Consider the following 20,467-nt stretch of genomic DNA (forward strand, 5'->3'; position numbering starts at 1 on the left):
TTTTCACTTATCTGTCTTTTTATTGAGATCTTCTGCAGCTTGTGGTAATACATTTCTTTTCTTTCTTCTTTTTCTAATATTCACAGTTAAAGACTTGTACTGTATCTCCAAACCTTTCTGATAGATTCCATAGAGAAGAAAATGATTCAGGGGAAAAATCTTTGAATGCATTTTTTGAAAAATATTAGGACTAAAGCTACCTTAAAACTCCCTGCAGATTTAATGAGACTGCCTGTTAAATTTTCTGGGTATAGAAGAATAATGTGCTAAACAAAATCCCTGCAATCATACCTTGGTTGCCTATCTTTTTTTTTCTTTTAAACTTCAGAATAAATGAAAAATTGATCTGTATGGTCACTGAAACATTAAATTGTCTTATCTGTCACTTGTTCAACATTGGCTTCTTAAAAGGGAAAACAACAATCACAATCAGCAGTTTCTCAGTGCCTAGAAGAAAATAGAAGCTATAAATGGACAGATGAATTATGTGCTTCCAGTGGTTTTCAAGGGAAGCATTTACTGAGGGAGAAAATTGTTTTAATCTTATAACAACTAAGGAGTGTAGAGTTTGTAAAAACATGGAACACCTACACATAAACTTAATTTTTGTTGCATAGGAACATATACAAAGTGGCTTTCAACAAAAATGGTTGGGGAAACAAGCTCTTTCATTGTTTGGTATGCTATTTTATATCTTTAACAAATCTCTGAAGCACTCGGAAACCTAAACACAGTGGGCTGGTTGAGTGTTCAGCCTTTACAGTATTAAAAAAATTAGGAGTGAATCTTCTTTTAAAATGGAAATAAGTATACATTTGAGTCATGTGGTGTGTATCCTTTCTTTCCTTCTTTTCCTCCACTCTTTCAAAATAATAGGAGGAAGCTAGAATCAAACCCAGACAAAGAGCAGACTCTGCATTCTTGTTTTTCATTTCCCTGTCCTGTGTCTATTTCTAGATGTTGCTAAGGATCCATTGAACCGAAATACAGAATTGCAAACCTTCCAGTAGGAGGCATGGATATCCTCTTTCTTTGATTAATTAATCCTGGCCATTAAAGCACCCTCTCCATCCTTTTTTTCCTCTTGTCCAGCTGTTTCACATTCAATAGCAGAATGAAACGGAATACATTTTGGGGAGGGAAAAAATCTGAAAGCTTTCAAGAATGAAAGTTTGCGTTCTCTCTTGGAAAAATTAAGTAAATAAAGTACTGCACATCCAAAATAACCTAGATGATCAGTTAGTAAAGACAGAAATGTAATATCTGAATCCTTTGTTATGATGGGAAGGTAGTAAGAATCATAATCTTATCCTTAAAATTAAGCTGGTTTTTGACTGCAAATCTAGAAGCCAGGTAAGGCTAAATAGAGGTACCCCTTCTATCACCATTTTAAAATACTGCCTAGTGTAATAATGAAATTTTCTTACGGCTGCCCTCTGTGCTGGTGTGGGAGAACTGCTTAACCTACTAGACGTACTGGGGGAGAGGGGAGGAAGAGGAGAGAAGATTGTTGAGGACTGGGAAGTGACGGTGTTCCTTTGGTTTTAATTCCAATGTGTGCAGAGCAGGGGACACAAAGGGAATACATATATAAATACAAATATACAAATCTACATATATATAATACAAATACATAAAACATTGAGTTTTGCACAAGATGACTTATCTGCCAAACATTTCCAATAACATTTTCCCTCCTACGTGGAGGCATGTGGATGTACTACTCAAAGGTGGACTGGAAGTGTAGATCCCATTCCTTCTTCCGCTGTTTTTAAATAGATGTGTAAGATCAACTATTGGGTGTAAGATCAACTATTGGTAGAGCTGTGAGCAAAACCTAAGAAAGAAGTAGTGAACTGGTGGGAATGTTTTTAGAAGGGGAGTTTTGTTCTGGAGAATGCACTTCCACTAGTACAATCACTTTGCAGACTGAGTTCAGTTCCTTAAGGGTTAGTGAAATAACTAGCAAAAGCTGCTTGTAGTTGGTGGTAGCACATGTGAAAGTATTTGCATTTTTCCAAAGGCAGTGAGTGGAATACTATGGGTGAAATGTGGCAAATAAAATCAAGGAGGTATAGGAACAGGAAAGCTCAAGTTCTTGGGTGGAAACTGATAACTGGGGAGTTAGACCTCATGCGGAATTTCGATAGCTGTTTTTACTGATGAATGCCTGGGTTCATTTGGCTATAGGAAAAAAGAAAAATTATCTGCAGGGGATCATTTTTATTTCACTTCGATCAAAAATAGCAGTCAACAATAGTAGCTGAAGATGCTGCAACTAGAGAGGAAAACGCTTACAGAAAGCAGATAGATGTGATGTTCTGCAGAACGGTATTGCTGATAGACTGCTATAGAAGCTTAAGCATGGCGTTAACTCATGACTTCTCTGAATACTCATACAGTTTTCTCACACACTGCAGAGGGGAGTTATTGATACCTATGTGTCTTTGAAACATACTTTGAATTCTTGAAGTATTTCACTATTTTCATTTTCATATCTTTTCTATGACACATTGCCACTGCTTACTACCTTATGATGGATAGCAAAACTTAAACATTCCATTTAAAAGGTTTTAGCATGAATTAGTACTTTAAGTTTTAAACACAATGTCTGCTTGGGACTTACCCACTGTCACATACAAAATAACATTACAATTTTAATTGTGTTTGATTACTTGGGATAGGGTGGACTGTATATTGTTTCTTATGGTTTTTGTGTTTGCACCTCTAGATGTAATGAAATAAAAAAAATGTGCAGAGAAGATTTTCCAGCCTAGCAGATGTTTAGGGTTCTGTACATGAAGAATAAGTGCAACTGCACATTACTAATACAGAGCCAAGCAATGTAATAGGAATGACTGGTCTTTAAGATCAGAAGTCCTCCTTACATGTAAGGACTATGGGTTTCATGTGTAGTGAAAGATTTAATGCCTTAAAGAACAGATGTCCATGTTCCAACACACATGATACTGTAAACAAATTGTGGTTGTCAGTGGAGATTCTGCCAAAGGGAGTTCTTCTGTCAAATAAACCATAAGATCCTAATTATTGTAAAGGCACAGCCTATCTATTTTTTTTCCTCAGCCTTGTTCTACTGGATTGTTTTGGCTGTATTTGTGAGGAAAATTGTTAAAATGTGCTAATTTATTATGCATCTGTTTATGCAGTGCTATTCCTGGTTTTATGGGAACCTCACAGAGGATTGTGTGCATCAGTGGAAGCCTGCTGTGTCTGTTGGTGTGGTACACAAGATGGTATGGAAGCTCTCTGCATAGAGGTATTTCTCAGTTTTTGGTCTTCCTTGTCGTAGTTCTAAAGGCGATGAAAAATCAGGCCAGAGAAAGAAATGTTAGGAATAACCCAAATTGTTGTTAAATGCCTGTCAATGAAATGCAGTGGGAAGGTTGACGATGAGGAAGGGAATTAAACATGTGGAAGAATCGAGAAAATCAGAGCTTGTAAATAACTGCAGCCTTGAGGCTTTTAATATGTTAGTCACTGGCCTTCTCCACTGAGAGCAACTAAAATGTTTACAGTGCTTTTTTGGGGTGGATGACATTTAAAACCTCTGCAATTAAATACTCGCCTTTTACATTTTAAGTAACTGCATACAAACATGCATTTATGAAATGTAATTTTTGATTGCCACAAAGAGAGACTCGTAAGCAGGCATAAATCAGTTCACAAATGTTACCTTCACCATAAGTACTTCCTTATTGCCTTTATATTCTGTAAATCAAGGAGAAAAAAAAAAGATCAGAATTCATGTGGTTGTTTCTATGTCTTCAAGAGCTGACCAATAATAGCATAAGGGAAAAGGTAGGGTTGACAAAAGGTTTCTTGAGGAAATATCAGCCAGATCTCCAAGTTCTCATCATATCTCTTTGTCTTGCAGAAATTTCATGAGAAAGCTAAGCCTGTAAATACAGACTTCTTACGTCTCTGGTCTTTAGACATGTGAGATTCCATGTGCTGGGGCACACATTTCTGTGCAAGGTTAGGTGATAAGCATATGTTCAGTCATTAAAGAGCTGAATCCTGCAGCACATAGCCTTAAGAGGGGAGCATGCCTTCTAGCGGGGCTCCTGTCAGCACCAGGTCCTGCTAAACAGCACATTCCCCAGCTGCAGTGCCAGTACCATGACCTTTCTTTTGCTCCTTGACCCACACATCAGATGCAGCTGGTCAGATAATCACAGATCAGACTGACCACCTGCGTGTGATGTGTGGGATCCGAAAGTGGGAGAGAAGCCATGGTACTGCCATATAAAAATGTGCAATGCTGGCAGTGACAGAGTGTGATACAAAAGAATGAGTCAGTGCATGAGACTTGACAGGTCTGCTTTATAGCACAGCTGGGGATTCACCAGATCCCACAGCATAGGGAGTGGGAAGGGAAGTGCTCTGTGTGCTGCCAATTCCCCCTCTTTGCAGAACAATCCTTAGAAGTCTGTTTCTGCGTGCATAACTTATCAGCCTACCTAATGAGATTTGCACCGCAAACGGCACAGCTAAATTTGTCTTACAGATAGTGTGGAAAGCACTTTAGCCTAAGAAAACATGGTTTTTAGCCTCTTCCCCGTTTATTTCATAGAGAGCTCTTGTTAAGCATTCAGGTTTTGAGTCAATGTTATCAAAGCTACATGTTTTGACAGGTTCTCTCCTGTGTGTGTGTATATGGAAAGGTTCTTCATGTACCTCCTAAGTTGAGAGATATAATTTGAACAGAGAAAATTATGGTTCATAAAGTGCTCTTGTTAGGTGACATGACTATGCTTAGTCCACTGCAGGACAGCCTACACAGAGAAATGCATATTTCCATACAAATTACAGTATACTGCAGCCAAGAGATCAATTAGAATGTCTGCGACCAAGAACTCTCAAGTGTCTCCATTCAGTCTGCCATTCAAACGAGACGAGAAATGCGTTCAATTGGTGTAAAGAATTTGAACTCTTTCACGGAATGTGTAGAGACTGCTGGAAAGTGGCATTCCCCGCGGGGTGGGACTTGCAGATTCTGTGAGATCCAGCAGGGAATTTTAAGGGTTCTGTAACCTAACATTTTGTCTCCCGTTGAGAGAAAAATTGCAGAACCTGCTGAATATTGTGGAAAGAATGAGGATTTTTCATTGGTCAAATATAACCGACTCTGCCAGCTCTATCATGCGTTACATCGGTCAACTTGATCATCTTAAATCTATGCTATATTTCATTTGAAAGGAACTCAAAGCACTTTGCAAGCTGTGTTGCAGATACAGCACCAGTGTCTCTGCTGCTGAAATGCAGGTCTTCTGGAATGAAACATCACAGGAATGAAACATCATAACTGTTTAACAATGCACGGTAACAGTTCACAGATCAAGACAGGAAATTCAGGTTTAAAAAACCCTTGAAAATGTAGAAATGTTTATTTTTAGGGCAGCAGAGTATGATATTGTCTACTCTTTTGATAACTGCCTTGGGATATTCATTTGACCAGAAGTTGTCAAAAACAGTGTTTAGCAATTCAAAATGCCTACCTTTCATCAAGATGATCCAAGATCCCTCCCTTTGACTAGAGCTGTAAAGTTCAATTCTTACTCAAGTCAGTGAAAAAGCTCCTATCGCCTTCAATAATACAGAATCAGAAAGCAGTAGAAGACGTGAAAGCTATCCCAGCTTTCACTCAATAAAAATCCTTACCAAATGAAGTCACTGAAATGTAATAGAATTTAAATGGTAAAAATACCTCTAATAATTATTTCTGTGTAATATAGTTATATGGCAGTTAACAACATTATAAATAGTTTATACTTAAAATAGTGCGACATTCATATACATTGTAATTTTCTTTAAATAGACCATTCCTATAGTATTTTTTTATTTTCATCACTGAGTGATTTGAAATATTTTTTCTCTGTTTTAAGCAAATGTGCTCCTCCCAGCAGTTAGTGAAGCATTTTTTTGATGGCTAGCTTTTCCTCTTCAAAAATATTCTTTGACTGTAGGGAAGATGTTAAACTTAATAGAACAATTTCTTGTTCTAAAGGTAGTGATTAAAAGAGAACTTTTAATCAGAGGCAGGATTTCTTTCATTCATGATTTTGTTAAGGATTTCCCCAGGCACAGGGTCGGTAAAGTAAGTCTCACAAGTAGTTGAGAAGGGGCAGAGTTCTCAGGCGTTTCCTTTGGAACTCAGAAGTCCAAATTCTCTGATAAGCTTTTTATGTTGGTTACTGTCCCAAAAGTTTCATAATATTTTAGGATGCCTCTTCTTGCTCGTTTTGGTATCTGTTTACAAAAGAGCTATTTGTAGTGAAGGCACGACTGCTGGGTATCTGATTTTGAACAGTCTTTTTCATAAGGGACATGGGAGCTCCTTTCTGGTAGAAACTGGCTCAGGTTCAATATTAAATACAGGTTTGCAGCAAGTTCGGCCTGAAATTCCCGGAAGCAATTGGTGTTTAGCAGCTCGGACAGTTGACTAGGGTCAAAATCTTCACTTTTCACTCCAGACCTTTTATGCTGCAAAAAACTCCCGGAATCTTAGAAGAGCTGTGGGACGATTTTCTTGGAGAAGTCAGGGGAAGATGGAATGAAAGACTGCCGAGTGCAGTCTGTGGTGTGCTGGGAGACAGGGCGTAGGAGCCGGCTGCAGTGTGCTGGAGGGCTTAGGAGCAGGCTGCAGGCAGAGTTAGAGAGCACCCCGATTCCAGGGAGCGCGGGGGCCCAGGCGGACCGCCGTCCCCCAGAGTTAAGGTATATAGTGAGCACCCAGATTTCCCCAGGAGGCGGTGGCTGCAGGGTGTCTTAGCTTAGTGTACTCACCTGTCTCCTGCTAGATGTCTGTGCTGCATCCACTGCTGACTTCAGGCTGTCGCACAGTGCCCTGGTTCTTCGCCATCCCCACGGCCATCTGCCAGGAGACCCGGTCCTTATACAAAGCAAGAGGACGCCCTCCTCTGGATTGCTGTGTCCAGCTGCATGTGCTTCATGCAGAAAGTGATACAGAGAGAGAGACGTCAAAATAAGGGAGGTGGGAAGGATGGTGGTCTTTGAAAGACTTCTTTATAAATTGTATTTTGTGGAACGTAATAGAAAGTGATGTAGTACAGTGTATGGCATAACATATTGAACAACCTGTGGGATATTCCAGTGTACCTATCCTCTCACTACGAGAGCTAAGGGCTACACTATAAGAAAATTAAACTGAATATATAAAGGTAATGTAAATTTGTATATATATAAATTTATGCATATAAATTAGTTTTACAAGTTTATACGTAGGTATATACATAAGTGCCAGAAGGAAAGCAGATTTGATTTTTTTTATTAACTTTACATCAGAAAAATATTTATTACTACATTCTAGGACATAATGTAATCGCACTAATGACTGAGTCAGGAAGACCTTTTTCAATGCACATGTGATAACAAATACCTGGTATGAGCTTTGAATGCTGTCTTCTCCAAGCAAGTTGCTTATTTGAAAGTAATAACTGAGTGTCACTTAGAGATGCTGCTGCAATCCTTCTGACTAAAAATAAAGGCAGCCTTTTAAAGCAAGCTGTTGCTTGTTCACTGTGCAGTAACAGCTATGAGTCTGTACCTCTGACAACCTACCATGTCAGAGTCAAATTCTTAAAAAGTACCACACCAGTGTGATACAGAACACCAGCGGTGTTCCCCAGGGCTCAATTCCAGGGCCAGTTCTGTTCAATATATTTATCAACGATCTGGATGCAGCAGTGGATTGCACCGTTAGCAAGTTTGCTGATGATACCGAACTGGGAGGTGCTGTTGATTCTCTTTAGGGACAGGATGCCTTGCAGAGGAATCTAGATAGATTGGAGCATTGGGCAATGATTAATGGGATGAAATTCAACAAGTACAAATGCTGGATTATGCACGTAGGACAGAGTAATGCTGGGCACAAGAATAAATTGGGAGAGGAGTGGCTGGAGAGCAGCCCTGCAGAAAGGGATCTGGGGGTGCTGGTTGACAGTAGCTCAGTATGAGTTAGCAGTGTGCCCTGGCAGCCAAGAGGGCAAACCGCATCCTGGGGTGCATCAAACACAGCATAGCCAGCTGGTCAAGAGAGGTGATGGTCCCACTGTATTCAGTGTTGGTGCGGCCTCACCTTGAATACTGTGTGCAGTTCTGGGCCCCACAATTTAAGAATGATGTTAAGATCCTTGAATGGATCCAGAGGAGGGCAGCAAAGCTTGTGAAAGGGCTGGAAGGAATGTCTGATGAGGAGCTGCTAAGGACTCTGGGTTGTCTAGTTTGGAGAAAAGGAGGCTGAGGGGCAACCTTATTGCTCTCTACAGCTTCCTGAGGAGGGGAAGTGGAGAGGGAGGTGCTGCTCTCTTCTCCCTGGGATTCAGTGATGGGACATGTGGGAATGGTTCAAAGCTGCGCCAGAGGAGGTTTAGACTGGACATTTGGAAGCATTTCTTTACGGCGAGACAGTGGTCAAACAGTGGCAGGCTTCCTAGAGAGGTGGTGGATGCCTCGAGGCTGTCAGTGTCTAAGAGGCATTTGGACAATGCTTTTAATAACATGCTTTAACTTGGTCAGCCCTGAATTGGTCAGGTGGTTGAACTAGATGATTGTTTTAGGTCCCTTCCAATTGAAATAGTCTATTTTATTCTGTTCTATTCTACCATCCTAGAAAAAGTGCTACCTACGGCTCTTGACTTTCCTGGACAGCATTGACTTCCAAGCACTATGAAGCCAAATGGATTTTTTTAAAAACAGGATTAGCTATTAAAAACAAGATTCCAGGGAAGAAAAAGGAATAGTGAGTTTCTTCTGCCAACTGCTTATCATTGGATTAGCCAGGACCTTGCATGAGTGTTTCAAAGAGAGGAAATGACTGGCCCCATTTGAATGTTATGCTCACGGTAATCATAATGCTTTTTTTTCCTGTAGTAGAGTAGGGAAGATGAGGCATGGTCTGACTGTTCTGTATGTTGGAAGATCAATCAGTAGATGCGCTAAGAAGTGTTTCCTTTGCACTACTTTCCTCTAAATGTAAGATTCTGAAGAGCTTACCTTTTCTAGTGCAGCTCTGTCTAAGACTAGAGGTCTGAGCAAAGCAACAGAAGTTCATGAGAGGTTTTCAGTATGTGGGCCTATTAGGATCCATAGCTGAATACTTAGGGTTAAGACAGCAAGTTATTATTAGAAGATAAAGGATAGAAAGCCATTTACTCTTCCTCAAGTCAGAGAAGCAACTGAACATGAGATCAATAAAGTTATGTGCATAAACACACACACACACATATATATATAAAATAATGCAGTTATTCCAAGAACCCTTTTGGATTAATTAAAGAAAATGGAAGGGTGGCAGTGGTCTACATTAGAAACAGTCCACTATTCAAGTAAAGCGAACAAAATACAGTTCATTTCAAATAATGTTATTGAACATTTTTTAACTCCTCTAATTTGAAGAGGGAATCGCATTATTTGTTTCCTTTTTTGTAATAAACTTTCAATAAATACCCTGCAAGCATAAAATTAGTACATTATTAACATAATAGAAATTAAAGCTATGAAAGATCTGTGGAAACATCCTAGCAGTATTGCATCTGTGTACCTGAAATAATGTCGTTGACACACTGAACCACACGATGGCAGTGTACTGTTGGGTAAAGACAAGGAGTCTGCTAAACTAGGCTGAAAACCAGCTTCCCAGATGATACTTTTACCTACTGTTACAGAAACTTTTGTCTTTTAGGGTCATCGAATCCTAATTTTAGCACAAGAAGGATTTTCCCAAGGATCTGGTTAAATATATCCACAAAGAAGCTCTTTGAAAAACAACACAAACTTCTTTCCAATAAACCCTAGAGCGTGAGAGTAAGTTGAAGAAGTTATGGCTTCTTCTTGATTCCAGACTCCATGACCTTGTGAACAGTAGATCATCTTTGGATGCTAAATATAACTCCATGTTTCCACTCCTGCTGAAGGCAATGTTAAAACCGTTCTTGTATTTAGTGAGAATTGGATTAGCCTTATAATTAAGGACAGCAAAGATCACAATTCTAATGTGTTTTGTAAGAAGCACCACAGAATGGCCTTTGAAAGGTCACTTGGAAAAGTCTGGGTCAATGCATGTGACTCTTTCAAAAGCTGGGCACTCCGGTTTCATCAGTGGCTGGTGCCTCTCTTGAGGTGGAGAAAGAGGCAGCAATTAACTCACTGACAGATAAGGAGAAATGGAGTGTCTGGGTGCTTGGAGTCTGATCTTTCCTCAGTGTCAGTTAGTGATAACTGCTAAACTGAGCATTTCTGGGAAGCTAAGTTTTTGTACGTGACCTTTTGCCTTGGTCATTAACTGCCAAGTCAAGCACCCTCTGCATTGGTCCTGGCTATTCCTATAAGGTGAAAGAATGATACCACAAAATTGGTCTGTCCCATTTATTTATTTGTTCTAAAATATTCCTATCCATAATCCACAGCATAGTTTCAAAACAATTGCAAATCAAAGTAAGCAAAAAGTGTGGCATGGTTTTAAATGGGAGACAGCCCATCCCTCCCAGCTCACATTTGTTGAAATTTAACTTTTTTCCAAGGTATAAGGAAGGAGAGTCACAGTATGGTTTGATAGTCAGTTGAGTTCTGGTAGATTAGGGGCAAAACAAATTCCAGAATTAGGACTCTCCCTTCCCCCTTCTGTTAGCTTAAGGCCTGCTGAGTCTTAGCTGTTACACAGCTAGGTGAGAGGGGCTGTTTCTGAGGAAACCAAACTGGTTGTTTTGGCTGAGATTTCAAAGGCGGGTAAAATGTTTGAGCTTTATAGCCTGTTGGGTTTTGGACCCTAGCTTTCTTTAGGAGCCATAGAAAAATCCCAGCTTTGTGGTTTTACAGACATTAATGTAAACACAGACATTAATCAAAGAACTTGCACAGGTGCCATCAATATTAGCTGTATGTGCAATATCTTACAGTGAACACCAGCTGATTTCCAGCCAGTGGGATATCAGCTGTGCAGCAGAACAGTTCATAAAGTTGGTGAGCTGCTTGGGCCATGCCTTTTCCTGAGAGTGCCTTAGGGACAGGCCGCTGGCTGGGTGAACAGCTGACAGCAGCAGCCCACTTCTATCTGCCGTTATTTCCTAGGTGACACTCCACTATTTCATAAGATGCATGACAGGTAAGCTCAGGGTGTTCCAGAAAAAATGGTTTCGGGAGCAAGCTGCTGCACTGGAACAATTCATGTGTGCCACAGGTAATTCTGTGCTGGAGCCTGAGGGATATTTAAGAAACCTAACAGCCAGAAACAAGTTGAGTGAAGTGCTTAGGGAGTGTCACCAGTGCCCTGCTGCCATCTGTCCCAAACTCTGCAAATACAGATGTAGAGCAGCTTCAGGCAGGCTCAGTTCCCATGGACAATTACAGATCTGTGCAGGTGCAATGAAACCAGAACTTCCTAGAAGCATGGACATGCTGTATGATTAGCTACAGTGTGCCAGGAGTGTGTGCCAGTGTGCAGGTGCAATGAAACCAGAACTTCCTAGAAGCATGGACATGCTGTATGATTAGCTACAGTGTGCCAGGAGAAAGGTCATAGCACATGGCATTCTCCTGCCATGGGATATAGGCAGAAGGTATGTGATCTGTTCAGCTGGAAAGACTGGACACTTCAAGCCATCAGAAGAGGTTGTCATGAAGCTCTTCTCTAAGCCCAGAAAGTTGCTTCCTGCCTATCTGTTACGTCTCTTGATGCTTGCCCATTATTGTAGGACCTTTTACAAACATATCGTATCAAGCAGAGTTCAACAGTAAATTTCCTTTGATTTTCCGAACATTGTCATTTGGCCTCAACCTTTAGGAGTTATCTGCCAAGGAGTGGTTTTGGTTGGTGGAGTTAAGCATCAAAAAACTGTAATGTGATTGCATTCAGCAGCAGTGAGGCTGGGGCCCCTTCTTTCATCTAGTAATAAGAATACTAAATTCCTGTCTTCCCTCATATCACTCCCAAAGGACTGGTTTTTTCATGTTTCCAGCATGTCTGATTGCCCGCAAGGTCATCTTCTCCAAAGGCCTCAGTTCCCTGTCTGCACGCCACAACAGCTGACCAAATTTTGTAAAAAGATTAATGTTCCAGCTGTAGAACCCTCTGGACACCCTTGCCTATTTTCTCAGCAAAAACTAGCTTAGGACATGGGACATGATTAGGAAACTTCCATAAAAATCAAAGTATGATCCTTTTGTGTGCTGAAAAACAGAATTTCATTTAGCACCTTGTAGATAAATAGATTTAGGATTATAAGTAAACAGCTTCTGGCTTCTTGATTGCTTTCATAAGAATGACTCACAGATTCATGAGAATTGGCTTACACTGACACAAAAAAAAGAGAATAGCCTGATAAAATTCTAGAAAAATACACAAAAGCAATGGTTCATGAGGTAATTTCCTTCCCTCTGCCAATATCCTGTAATCCTTTACAGAATATTTTTGCTCTTTTGCTCTGAATTTTCCCTTCTCGTGTTCAGAATTTCATATTTACAACTTCAAAATACTTTCTGGTATTTAGTATAAACATTCCTTTTCATCTTTTCATTCTGTTACAGTTTTTTTAACAGTTAAAAATTAGCTCCCTTTACTGTGAGTCTGACCCCATATTCCTCAGGTTCTTGTCAAAGGTTAGGTAACACTGGTTACACCCCATATTAGTTAGCCACTGCCTTCTGAAAGTAATTAAATATGTACTACTCAAGCACCTTAATCATTTTCACTCCTCTCTAAATTACCTCCAACTTCCCATTAGGCTTTGTTACAGTCATAAAGATTAGTAACAAGGATTTAATCCTGTTTCTCAATTTCCAAGTCATCTTAATGTTGCTTAAGATATAACACAGTAACATGAAGAGAACAGCAGGTCCAGCAAGAGATTAAAAGAGCAGCATGATTCTGAATAAGCTGTAAACTTTTTAAAAAAATAAACCAGAAGGACAGCTAAGAAACCATTAGAGGAGCCATCCAGAGAAAACACCAGTGCTAATGTGTTTCGTAGCCAAAAAAATGTCATTAAGAGTTTTCAACAAACTCAATCTATGGGATAGTTAATAAGAAATACAAAACATATATGTGATAAAAGTAAGGACAAGGTATATCTAACTGTGGATTCCAGCGATGATATTTCAACAGAGTTTTTCCAAATGAAGGTGAGAATTTGGGGCTCATTTGTCCCTATGCTTCTGAAAAATCTCTTCTGTACAAAAAGGCAACAAAGAGCTGTTGATGCAAGTTTTAACTGATGTTTGTTTATGCACATAGTTATATGTTAGACACAGGGGATCTTCCAGGTCGGTTTAGGAAAGGTCAGATTTTTCCCACTGTTGTGGAGCTGGAGACTATTCATTCCCTACCATTATCTGAGAACTCTGCTCGTCTCTGACTGGCAAAAGTTTGCAGGTGGCAAAAGCAGTGGACACCTTTCTTGTGCGTTTCTGAGCTGATGCTAGTGTTTTGAGTGGGAAGGTAAATAGCTTCAGTGATGTGATCCAGAAATGAAGATGTCAGGGCAGATGCCTGTCTGAGATTGCTACCCCTGAATCCCAGAAATTTTTTGTTTACGTGCCTGGCTGCTTCTTGTTCGCAAAGCTTTCTGCAAGAGTTGTTCAGCGGCTGCAATGGACCTGTTAGTTGGAGTGCAGGAATTCACAGTTATTTGCTTGAGCCTAAGTAAAGATGTCTCTTTCCTGCACAAAAGGGCTTCCAGAAATACCTAGGACATCCTCAAGAAACAGTGAAGTTACTGGTATCATCCTTGATTTTGCTTACATACCTGAGCCTCTTCTTGTGCTAACTTGTTAGTGGCTGCAAATTGTGATTCTGGTGTGTATGCTGGCGTTGCAGGGCAGATGATTATTTTAGCAGTTCACTAGCCATCTTCTCTTTGGGAATGTTCTGTTTCACCATTTGATATTCTTGCAGCATGTCTTTTCTTCTAGTTTCTTGGCTCACATAGCATTCATCATTCAGGATTCTTTCTGATTAAAGACGTTTGGTAGATGTTGGAATTAAGGTTCTCTCTTCTGCCTTTCAACACTACCTGGTGACTCAGATCAGGCAGAGTTGTGTGTCAACAGAGCTTTGTCCGACAGTTGTCTGTCCTCTGTGTCCAATCCCAATCTTAACAATTCCTTGTTATATGGAAAAATGTCTCTAAATCACTCTTATAATGCACTTTGAACCCTACTTGGTTCTTATACATCTTACATGACAGTATGAACTGAATACACTGTTCCAGGTGAGAGCATCATGTTTACCATAGCTTTGTATCTGAGATACAATTTTTTAATTCTGTTCCTCTGTACTACTTAAAATTTTGCTCATTTCTTGATAGCCGCTGAATGGCGTATTCACCAATGACAGCGAGCTTTTTTGTTGAGATTAATTTAGAATTTAACAGTGTTTACAGGATATTCAAGTTATTCCTCCTGAAGCTGCCTTGCATTTGTTTTCCTTGTGGAGCATTGGGACATTGTCGCTAATCTCAAATGTAATCTTTCTGCATTACTAGTGTCTGATTTTAGATACGCATCACATTTCTCAGTGCTGTTGGTCTAAAATACTGTCTTTGTGTTTCTGTAACATTGGGAATGGAACAGTGAGCTTGCTTCAGATTTACAGTATTGGGATTGTAAGCAGAACTTGATTGCTTCCCTACACAATGTTAAGCTTGCATATTAACTTGGCTGAAGAAAAAGGTGGCAGCAAAGGGCACAAATTAATCAGGTGGGACATGTCATTAGCTATGCAGTAAGCACTGGCTGTGTATTTCTAGAGCTCCTGTCAGAATTTTTTTTTTTTGTATGTTGTATGCCATGAATGGGGATGCTCAAAAAGCAGGTACAGTGAGAACAATGCTGAAAAGGTATGAATATTTTGTCAGTGACTGAGGGCTTATAGGTTTTGTAGAGAGCACTGAATGAAGCCTCCAGGCTACTTCATTTATGCCTAATTAGAAAAGGTAAGCTAAGGATACAAATTTATTGTAAAATTCAGACCTTGGGACAAACAGGGTTTGGTCTGAGCAGTGCAGCATCTTTTGTTGGTTTTGTGAAATGTAGGGGCAAGATCACAGACTTACGTTCTCTCAGATTGGTTTAGCTTTTATTTTAGATTTTTGTTGATCTTGCATTTGGGTTTTGTGTGTGGTTTTGTTTCTGTTTTTAAGATGTGTCCAGTTCATTGCCAACACGTTGGCAATTGTGGGTTTGGTTCCTAATTGGATCTATGGTATGTATTTGGGCCTGAAGGGGAAAATCAAAGTGATATTTATCCAGAAATGTTAGTAGGTTCAGGCTTGTCTGTCAAATCAAAGTCTGTGTATGATTGCTTTGTAAGGAGTTGATTTTCATTTAATTCTCGCCTGAGTGTGTTTAACTTCCATTGGCTTTAAAGAGGGTCATGCAAGGTTGTTGAGGGACAAAACAAGCACTGGACAAACAAAACAGATAATGAGAGTGGAGTTTCTGAAGAAGATATTGTGCCATTCTGAAGATGTCCTTGGCTGTTCCAGAATGCTTAGATAGCACCAACTGCCAGGAATGCTTTTATCATCTGTGTTTGCCCAAGAGTCTGCAACCTTTCCTTTCAGATGCTGGCCTTACACAGTTTTCTGTGCCTCCGTCACCTCTTGAGTAGATTAGTGTAGTACATGGTATCTTTGAGTTATTTCCACTGCAATCATTGGAAACTTTGGCTGCTGTGGAAAGTGGTTGCTGCCTTATTTAAAGAGAATGATTCAAGTGTTCAAAGTCCTGAACAGTTTGGATCCAGCATGATTTTGAAATCATCTGTCTGGTTGGCTTCTAACTGCAGAAATTGATGTACTGGCAAGAGTACAGGCTTAGAGCCTCACCCTTCCTCTCTTCCCTACTTTAAACCTGGAGGGAGTTGGATACAAGGAATTAGGGAACCTTGACCCAATGGACATTAACTTGCATCTTGTGCACCTTTTGAGCTTTTGATTAGAGCGTGGTATTTTTCTGTTCTCATAGATTTTCCTGCAGAAATTATTGATTTCAGTATGAAGGAGTGAGGAACCTCTACTGCGGAAATGCTGCGAAGAATTTAATTTTGGCCTATTTAGCAGGGTTTTGTAGGTTTGTAGGTTTTGTGGGAGTGGCATGCCTGCTGGTTTGTGGGGATGGCTGTCAGGCAAACAAGTATGAAGTTGTGGTCAACCTTTTTATCTTGTACTGCAAAAGTATGTGCCTTAGGTCCCCCTGGGTTACTTTTAAACATAAATCCACATTTGGCTTCAGCTTTGCATCGTAAGTCTGTTTAATTTAGGCATATATTAAATCTAGCATCTACAGAATACTGTGGTGTGTATTTCAGATTATGTTACACTGCAGAACCGAGCAGTGGAGACAACATGGCAAGCAGTTTATCTGAAAACAAAATTACTGGGCAGATACGCATCCCTCAGTGGATTCATCCTATTGCATCCCTCTCTTTCCAGATTCAAGAGGGGTGTCTCACATGGCCACTAACAAAGTCTTCTGAATTTTCTATATATTTTGTATTTTAGAGAGAGTTTAGGAGTTCTTTCCCTTAAAGATTTAAAATTTTAAACGCTTTCCAGGCTTATTGTTTTGCTCTTTCGTGACAAATGACATTACTCACATGAAGGTTTTTAAAAGACCTCTTGCTGTGATAAAAAGAAATCCAGCTGGCTCAGGCCTAGACCTTTAAAGGTATTTGAACATTTCAGTGCCTGGCACTGCCTGTCTCCAATGAGCCTTGTAGCTAAATTGAGTCCTCAGCTCCAGGATTCCCTCAAGCAATTTATAGGGAAGAGCTGGGTAACCCAGAGCGTCCCCACAGATGTCAGCTGTGTGGAGAGAAAATCTTACTAGCCAAGACAGGAAAGTCAAGAACTGTGATGAGACTAAGATGATCTTTGAGCAAGCAGGCACTCCCTTTGGGATTCCTAAACGTGAAATTTCTTCTGGAGTTAGAGGCATGTCTAAATCAACACCATGAGTGTGTGAACAAGAGACATGAAGAAAGTGGTAGATACGCTTGCAGAATGCTGGTACCTCCTGAGTATGATTTGGAAAGATCCTGAACCTCCATATCTTGATTGCAAGAGAAAGTTCAAGTCTCCTTGTTAGAACACCAGAACACTTGTTTGTTTGAAAGCAGGGAAAGGCAGGCACCTGTCTCTTCCACTGTATACATCTGGACAGCTAGTCACCTTTTGGCTTAGGAATGCTCAAAGCATCTGAAAGAATCAGAAAGCACTAGCAGTGAAAACACGAAAGTCATACTTCAAACATCCGGCTTCAGATCCTGAGGCATCGGCTGGAGCTGAAACTGCTGCAGCTTATTAGCTGTGAAAGAATATCAGCATCTGCTGGCTGGCAGTAACTCAGGTACCTACCGGCTTAGAAATATGGTGCAGTAGGACTTTGAGAAAGCAGTGGTCCCTAACTGGTGAACGAGGGCCTAGAAAGAGACCAGTCCATAACTCGTACCTAGTGCCCCTGCTCAGCTGTACCAGTTGAGAAGGACCAGCCAAATACAGAAGCATTACAAACAGAAAAGCCTATAATTGGGAGATTTAGCAGTGAATTGAAAGGGATTATGATTGTGATTACTCATCTAAAATTGTATTTTTGTCTATAAACTGTACCACATTGAGAGGAGATTATGGTATGTATTCATGTAAAACTTGTTCATACATAACACAAGAAGATTTCACAGATAAGTACAAATGCTTCCCTTCTTTGACTGTGGTAACTGTATGTATCCAGTCATTCAAAGCCGTTGAAATTTCAAATACCTGTAGGAAGACACAGTTTTAAGAGAACTACCTCAAGGCAAACTTGATTTTCTTTCCAGCAAAAATCCTCGTAATTGCCAACAGAGTATAAAATCTTGCAAACACACGGATACACAGAAGCATGTATTACAGGGGAAAATACTTGTGCCGGTAAGGTTGCCAAAGGATGTAGAAATGGAGATAGTTTTCCACCTGGCTTTGAAAAGCAATTTTACAATTATCTCCTGTGATTTTCATTGAGGATTAGGTGCCTCTGTGAATTTGGAAATCAAGATAGGCATCTAGCTATCTCTGAGTGCTCTAAATGCTGGACATTTGCTCTCTCTGATGTTGAGCAGTTGCATCTCAGAGAAGGCAGCAGTAAGACTCTTTGAAAACCTAAAATTAACCATTCAGAATTAGTGAGCACTTCTGAACTATTGTTTTCCCCGCCTTAAGTCTTGAGAGATACTGAGCCCTCACAATACCCATGCAGTGTTATGGAAAATGAGTTATGGATGCCTGTGAAAAACTGACTTTAAAACCTCTTGTTTGAGTTACCTCAAGTGCAAAATTGAGATGATGAGAGTTAAGTGTGCTGCTTTTGTATTGATTAAATATCCAGCATTGCAAAGTTTGAAGAAGGAAGGGTGACTATAAATAGTTATTCATGGCAGCGTTTGGATTGCTTACATGTCCATTGTCTGCATGGTCTGTTTATGACTGGGAATACAATTTTAAATTAATGTCATTCCAAACGCATTTATCTGTAGAAAGTGTGCCTCAGATCTTCCATTGGTGAACAGGAAGATGTATTTGATACAAGCACCCTATTTTCCCTGTAGCTATAGGCAGTATTTCATGTCTTATTAACATAATCTATCTACAGTGACATTTATAGGCCTTGACAGATAGCACCTCGGGTGAGAAAAAGGATGACAGAGAAAATTTACTTTTACAAAGTCAGTCTTTCTGGATCTGTTCTTGGACAGCTTGACACCAAAGGCTATAAACGTAGACTGGAATCTGAAACCTTTTCTGCAATGACCTTGTTTTAGAAAATATTATTCTTATCTCCTCATGCTTATTCTTCTCTCGGCAGTCACTTCTTGCTGTAAATTCCTCACCGTGTGCTCCTTCTGTTTCTTGAGCAGTACCTTCATATTTGTTTTTTGTTTACTACCCATTTTTATTTTAGTTATGCAATCTGAAGACCAACTTTATGCTAGTACCAGAATGATGTTAGTTAACCATTTGATTTGGTATAGGCTTGTTGTCTCTGTTTCTTTTTCATTTCTTTGGAAGAAGGCTTTTCCAGGAGGAGGACTGCTCCTGCATTGAGCACTGCATTAAATTATACTTTAATGGCAGTAGTTTTGTACATTCAAATTTAAAATTGCCCATTCTTTATATTAGTAAAAGAAGGTCACTGCTCTCTAAATAACAGAGCAGTCGTATGCAAGCTTAAGGCAAAGGATTGAAAATACGGACTCAGCCAAAAATACAGCCCTTTGAAAGAGAGGTGTCAAGTGGATTTGTACAGTGTTTTTACGCATATTTCACTATTTATAAACAGTGTCAAGCACTTCTTTTCGTATGAAATACTATGCTGCCATTCTAAACAAACCAAATGCAGTTTCCTCTGGTGACGGATTTTTTTATTGTGCTTGCACCCTGCCCATATGATACACATTTTCTGCAGAACTGATTTTAAAGGAGCACCTACGTTTACTGCCCTATGTTTCAAAGCCAGGAGACCCTGGATGAAAAAAGATCATCTGATGCGTGGACGCATTAATCTCGGTGTATTTGCTCTATTTGGGTTTCCAAACGTCCTTGCTGAGATCTGTTGGTGTTGCAAGATCCTGAAAGCAATCTAGTCTTCTTTCAGGCATGCTCTGTCCTTTTTTTTTAAAAAAAAAAGAAAATCCAAACTCTATTGTGTAGCAGACTTCTTAAAACACTTGATTCCAAATTCTGTGACAGTCATTCTGGTAATGTAGACAATCAGTTTTTGTGTAACAGCACAGGTTAATGAAGTGCGAGCTAAAGAATATCTGTATTAGAAACATTGGCATACGTTACATCCTCTATTATGCAGTTCCCAGACACCAAGGCAGCTGCTATCACCTAACCTCAGTGTTTCGGTGCCTGATATAAAATTATTGAAAGCAGTGGGAGATTTTCCATTGATTTGAAGAGACTTTGGGTCCGGCTGAAAGAAGCTGCAACCAGAGTTTGCCATTATGTCTTAAGCACAAAAAGGCATGGAATATTTTTGTGGTCAGTGAAAATCCTGGTTTTATAAGATACACATGCATACACAGTATACTAAAATAATCAGCTGTGTCTTTTTCTAAATGGTAATCACCAAGAAATAAAAACCAGATCTTTTATTGCAACTAATGGGGTCAATGTTATGTGATTCTTCTTTTGTCAATGAAGAAGCAAGTTAATATGATTTCATTATGTTTCTTCGAGAGATTAAAGCATCATCCTTATGGCAGTTAAGTTTAAGAAAGTGGCAAAATTTAAAGGAGTATTAGTTTTTCTCCTGAACAAATTCTTGGTTTGTTGAATTACCAGACTTGAGCAGTTTAGTAATAATTTAGGCTAAACACTTAAAAGAATGTCAACAACATTCTTTTGTGCTGGCAAAGACAGCTAAAATAATAAATCATTATTGAAAATAC

The 20,467-nt window shown here is 39.6% G+C and overlaps 1 protein-coding gene across 1 annotated transcript in view; it reads left to right on the forward strand.

Moving 5' to 3' along the window:
• Window positions 1-3,183: 3,183 nt before the first annotated feature.
• Window positions 3,184-20,467, forward strand: part of HSPA12A (heat shock protein family A (Hsp70) member 12A) — an 81,635-nt gene continuing 64,351 nt past the window's right edge. Inside the window, exon 1 of the mRNA XM_075717785.1 lies at window positions 3,184-3,277. Within this exon, the coding sequence (XP_075573900.1) occupies window positions 3,184-3,277 (94 nt within the window). The remainder of the gene's footprint in view (window positions 3,278-20,467) is intronic.

The sequence above is a fragment of the Pelecanus crispus genome, chromosome 10, assembly GCF_030463565.1.
Source record: "Pelecanus crispus isolate bPelCri1 chromosome 10, bPelCri1.pri, whole genome shotgun sequence".
NCBI classification, from domain to species: Eukaryota; Metazoa; Chordata; class Aves; order Pelecaniformes; family Pelecanidae; genus Pelecanus; species Pelecanus crispus.